The sequence below is a fragment of the Microtus ochrogaster genome, unplaced genomic scaffold, assembly GCF_000317375.1.
Source record: "Microtus ochrogaster isolate Prairie Vole_2 unplaced genomic scaffold, MicOch1.0 UNK4, whole genome shotgun sequence".
In the NCBI taxonomy this organism is placed as follows: domain Eukaryota; kingdom Metazoa; phylum Chordata; class Mammalia; order Rodentia; family Cricetidae; genus Microtus; species Microtus ochrogaster.
In genome coordinates this window covers 16,428,146-16,434,214 of record NW_004949102.1, presented here as the reverse complement: position 1 = coordinate 16,434,214, position 6,069 = coordinate 16,428,146, and the positions used below count along the sequence as shown (strand labels likewise).

Below are 6,069 nucleotides of genomic sequence, written 5' to 3'. Positions count from 1 at the left end.
ATAAAACTCTAAACTCTCTAAAATCTTGAGAATAGTGACAGTTACTATGTTCTATTTTTCTCCATTAAAATATTTCTAACTCGTGTGCTAATTGATATTTAAATTCCTTTATTTACTTACTTTTTTAGGTGTGGAATATCAAGCAAATGATTAAATTGACACAGGAACATATAGAGGCCCTATTGGACAAATTTGGTGGGGAACATAATCCACCATCAATATACTTGGAGGTAAGTTTTTAGTATCTTTTTATAGTAATTTTGAGGGAAAATTTATAAAAATGTTTTATAATAGTAGTTTGGTTGTTTTAAAAAGTAGAATTAAAGACATATTGGAAGAATTAGCTTTGCTCTTTTTTGTTGGTTTCATAGTTTTGTTTTCTTTCACTTGTTACAATCTATATAGGTTAGTTTTATTTGGAAAATGTCAAAACTGAGAGGGATGTCCCCTATAGACTTTAATATTGCCTAAATTTAAAAGAAAAATCATTAAAAAGAGAAAGCACACTATTTTGATAGTCAGCAAAATGAGTTACCATATTTGAAAGTAGGGCAGTTTTATAAAATATGTTTTCCAGAATAAGTTCCCCATCATTGGTTTCTGCTTTTTCATAGATACAATTTATAATATTGGAATGACCCAACATTTTTCAGTCTTACTGCTTAATGATGTCTTGGGACTTGTGTCATCCTTCAGTGAGATCATAAATCTGTCGTTATCATTGTTCATAGTCTGTGAAACAGTAGATGCTATATAATCACAGATAAGATTTGTCCTTAGTTTCCTTCTGAAAATCAGTCCATTTCCTCATCAAGCAAGCTACTGTGGAATCTAGGCGGTCAGGTTCTACAATCAACACTGCTTGCCATACTTCCCATTGTCTTTCTCCATAAAATCTTGCTCAGTTATGATCACACACAGAGGTAACCCTAAATTGTAGAAGACAAGAGCCAGGTATGGTGCCACATACCTTTCAGTTCCAGCATGTAGAAGGCAGAAGCAGATGGATCTCTGTGAATTTGTGGCCAACTTAGGCTATATAGCAAGTTCTAGGATAACCAAGACTACACAGTGAAACTCTGTCTCAAAACTAACAACAGAAGAGATCAGATTAACATTTGGCTTCAAAAACAAGAGATTTTAAAGCATATTTTAAACAGCTTCTAACTAAAATTTCTAATTTAGCTATCTACTTTTTAAAGAACAAATTTAAGTCTTCATTATTTGGGAGAAAGTTAAGTTTGTGTTAATAAAACATGTCTTGGAACTTTGATAACACCAACTAAACTGTTCTCTTTGACTTCTTCATATGACTTATTCCAGATCACATTGCTGCTTATGCCAGGACTAGAATTCGTATCTTTAAATACTATTAGTGTACTTTTACTTGTATAGTATAGGAGGCTGAGCAAGGGAATCAGAAGGAGGTATATAACCTTAGTGAAACTGTTTATTTTTGTTTATTAAACTTAAAAGCATGAGCAGCAGTTTGTCTCACATTTAAAACCATAAACATGCCTATTTACAGTCATGATGGATTACAGCCACACAATACCCCTCAGACATTTGAATACTTGAAAATTGATTAGTAAAAAGCAAAAACATTTATGTTTATTCTTATTCTGTGCCCTGTACTATTTTAAATGTTTTATTACTACTTATAATTATTTTTAGCAAGCTCCTACTTTTATTTTCATTTTACAGGTGAAACCAACTTATTTCAAGTGATACTATTAATAAGGAGAAGCAGGCACATTTAACTCATAAGTCTGTGATACTGATCACTGCCTTATTCTGTTGCTATCCTGTTGTCTTTGCCGTTTCTCCACCAGACAACTCTTATTTAGGCTAAACATTTCTAATTTCCTTTTCCATTCTTTCTGGTGTTATTGTGGACATTTTATTAGATGTATTTAATTTGATTGGTTTCTTTTTAGAATTAGGCATACAAATTTGAATTGTATGTTCAAGATACATCAGAGTAAAATTTAATGGATTATATTATTAGTATATGACAAAGAAGTAGATATTGTTCTCATGGACTAGTATTATAGTGGAATCTTGAACCTGAGTCAACCAGGTCCTTAGGCTTAACTGGCCCTTATGTCTTTGAGTTTACACCTCAAAGTAGAATTGCAGGATCATAAAGTGATTTTGTTTAATTATTTAAAGGAATTTCTCATACTTTTGTTGTCATTGTTTTTTGTTTGTTTGTTTGTTTGTTTTTGAGACAATCCTAACTGTCCTAGAGAACTCTCATTGTTTGAGGGCTGACTGAGAAGCCAAGGACAATGGCACTGGGTTTTGATTCTACTGCACGTACTGGGTTTGTGGGAGCCTAGTCAGTTTGGATGCTCACTTTCCTAGACCTGGATGGAGGGGGGAGGACCTTGGACTTCCCACAAGGCAGGGAACCCTGACTGCTCTTTGGACTGGAGTGGGAGGGAGAGGAGAAGGGGGGAAGGAAATGGGAGGAGGCGGAAATTTTTAATTAAAAAAAAAAAAAGAACTCTCATTGTAGACCAGGCTGGCCTCACAGAGACCCACCCACCTCTGCCTCTTGAGTACTGGGATTAAAGGTAGGTGACACCACTTTACATTCTTTTTTGTTGTTATTGTTGTTGTTTTGTTTTTGTTTTTCAAGACATTCTTACCATCAATAAATGCATAAGGATTCTGCTCTCTCAACATCCTTACCAACACTGAATATTTTCTATTTCGGATTTGATAATAATAACCATTCTAATGAATATAAAGTAGTATTCTGTTATGGCTTTGCTTTGCATTTCCCTAATGATTATTATGTTGAGAGCTTTTTACAGTTTATTGTTGATTTGGACATCTTTTTCAGAGAAATGTCTGTGAAAACCCTTTGTCTAATTTTTAATTGGATTGTTTGTATTTTAGTTACTGAGTGCAGTAATTTTTAAAAATTTAATTAATTAGTTTTTTCATTAATCAATTCCTGTGTATGAGTCAAAAGACAATTTTTAAGAATTGTTCTCTCCTTCCAACCATGTTGGTCCTGGGGATCAAACTTAGATTGTCAGGCTTGGTAGCAAGTACCTTTATTCACTGAATTGTCTTGCCAGCCCTCTTTCTATATTCTTTTTTATGCCTGAGAGTATGGCTGGCATTCTCATTCAAACTACTGCATTCAGTCCCCAAATAGGCTTATGGCCATATCATAATGCAAAATTCATTTAATCCAACTTCAAGTCTAAAGTCTCTTCTAAGACTCTAGGTCATCTCTTACTTATAACCCCCCTATAAAATCAAAAAGCAAATGACATACTACTTCCAATATATAATGGCACAGAATTTAGATTACCATTCCACAAGGGTGGAATGTAAGCATGGTGAGAAAAATCCAGGACCAAAGCAAAACCAAATTCCAACAGTATAAAATTCTGTAGCTCTTATGTCTGATGTCTGGTACTTGAGTTTCAAAGGACTTAAATGACTCAGCCCCACCAGATTTGCTGCCTGTAACATGCATTTCTCTCTCTCTTGGGCTGAGTCTACTCCCTGTATGTGACTCTCTTTGGCAGATAGCTCACAGCTCTGGCATCTCTAACATCTTGTCATCTCCAATGCAACTCAGTTTCACTTTCATAACTTCACACAATTTGAAGTTTATCTTTTTTGTTGATCTATATGGTTTACCTGTCAACCACCATAATCCTAAAGAAAGAAAAAAATGTATTTGCCCTTGAAAAATTCTTTCCACAATTTCTTCTGTTTTTTTAATTTTCCTGAATGTAGTCACTTAATGAATTTGAATATCTTTTCTGTGGAAAGATAGTATTAAATGCTTTAAAAATTGTTTGCAATTCTTTGTTTTATATGTGCCTTTGTGCACACACAAATGTCTGTGCATGAATATGTGCCATGTGTGTACATGGAGATCAGAAGACAATTTGAAGGAGTCTTTTCTCTCTTTCCATCATGTGGAGCCCAAGGATTGAATTCAGGTTGTCAGACTTGGTGGCATATGCCTTTAACTGCTCAGCCATCTTGCTAGCTTTAAGACACTTTTCTACTTGTTTCTATACCTGAGTATGGAGGCCAGATACAAGATACTGCTTCATGTTAGCTGAGAAGCAAAGAGAAAAGCAAGGAGGAGCCAGAATTCAGTATTCTCTTCAAAGGTGGACCTAGTACTAATACTCAGTAGGCAGTGGCAAGCTGTGAGTTTCAGATCAGCCAATACCACAGGACTACAGTACCATGTATTGAAACCCTGTCTCAAAAAAAAAAAAAAGAAAAAGAAATGTTCCTAATAATATTTTCTTATACTAGGGCTTGCCTCTTATAGGTTCTACCTTTAACATGTGGCCTTGGGGGCGGGTATTTTAGATCCAAACAAAAATAGTCAATCAATATAACATTCTTAAAATGTGTGGCAATCCTTTTCATCTTAAGATGTCAAACTGGAAACACTGAAGGTACATGTCATCAGTTTCTGCAATGAAAAGAGTACCAGAATGTAGATCAGTTCATTGTATATATCTATAGACAGTTAGTAAGGTTTTATTAGATAATATGAGATCAAATTCAGTAAAAATAATTTTAATAACGTCATGGTGTTGCACACCTCTAATTCCAGGTACCTGAGAGGCTGAGGCAAGCAATTTCAAGGCTAGTCCAAGTAATTTAGCAACCCTGTTTGAAAATCAGAAAATTAAGATCAAGGATTAATAATAGTTAAGTGGTATTTACCTAGAATGCATGACACCCTGGGTTCAATAATCAGTACAGGGATGGGGAAAGGGTAAATTTAATGACTTAGTTGCAGTAGATTTGTAAAGTATTACCATAAACTCTAAAACATTTTCATTATTCCTCAAAACAAATTCTTTATCCTTAGCATCTGTGCCCTAGAGTCCTTGAAATAACTGATCTTTTTGTCTTTGCAGATTTACCTATATTGTAGACATTTTGTAAGCAGCTTTTTGTGACTTGATGTTTTTGCTTAACATAATGTTTTCACAGTTTAACCATGCTGTGGCATAAATTAGTGCTTCATTTCATTTTTTTAGTAAATAATTACCATGTGGATTTTTTTAACCTGCCCAACAACTAATGAATATTCAGCTGTTTAACTTACTGGATATTTTTAGTTATTCCACCATGGACATTCACATCATAGATTTTCTGTGGGTTGTTTTGTTTTAATTCTCTTGGCTGTATGCCTAGGAATAGAATTATTAGGTCTTGTGATAATTCCTACAGTTTGAAGAACTGCCAGATAGTGTTCCAAAGCTTTGACACTATTTTACATTCCCATTGGTAATGTTTGTTATTCCAGTTTCTTTGCATCCTTATCGGCACTTGTTATTTCTCATTTGGTTTTTATTGTAACCACTCTTGTAGGTGTGGATTAGTATATCAGTTTGGTTTGGTTTATAACTCACTAGTAAGAAATGGTTTTGAACATCTTTCATGTACTGCTTGTGTATCTTCTAAGAAATGTCTATTCAGATTTTTTACTCTATTTTGTCTTCTTCCTTCCTTTTTTCCTTCCTTCCTTCCTTCCTTCCTTCCTTCCATCACTGCCTTAGCTTCTTCAATTCTGCCTCTTTCCATAGCACATGAACCAGTCCACTTCTCTTTCTCTCCCATTTCTCCACTATGTATTTGTTCATTATAATGGCTCCTACCTGTCTGGTGCTGCAGGGATGTCTTCTGGCAGCTTGGGCCATGAAGACCCAGGTAGGCCTGTGGGCATCCCTCCCCCCACCATCTGGGTCAAGAGAACTCAGGTGGGCCTGTGTTCCTCTTTTGATGTTTAACTTTGAGACAGCATCTCACCTAAGTTGCATAGGTTAGCTTTGAACTCTTTCTATAGCCTAGTGTTCATTTGATAGCTTTGATCTTGAGAATAAATTTGAACATGATTTATTTTCAAAATGAATTAAATGTCAGGAGATTTTGAAATTCAGAGAAAAGTAGAAAAAGAATAAATATAAAGAATGCAATATAAGCCGGGCAGTGGTGGCGCACACCTTTAATCCCAGCACTCGGGAGGCAGAGGCAGGCGGATCTCTGGGAGTTCGAGGCCAGCCT

The 6,069-nt window shown here is 35.2% G+C and overlaps 1 protein-coding gene across 7 annotated transcripts in view; it reads left to right on the top strand.

Moving 5' to 3' along the window:
• The window catches only part of Braf (B-Raf proto-oncogene, serine/threonine kinase), a 139,238-nt gene that overhangs the window by 51,211 nt on the left and 81,958 nt on the right, over positions 1-6,069 (top strand). For all 7 annotated transcript variants that reach the window (XM_013353267.2, XM_013353268.2, XM_026788541.1 and 4 more), the window contains exon 2: positions 129-230. In XM_013353267.2, the coding sequence (XP_013208721.1) occupies positions 129-230 (102 nt within the window). The remainder of the gene's footprint in view (positions 1-128; positions 231-6,069) is intronic.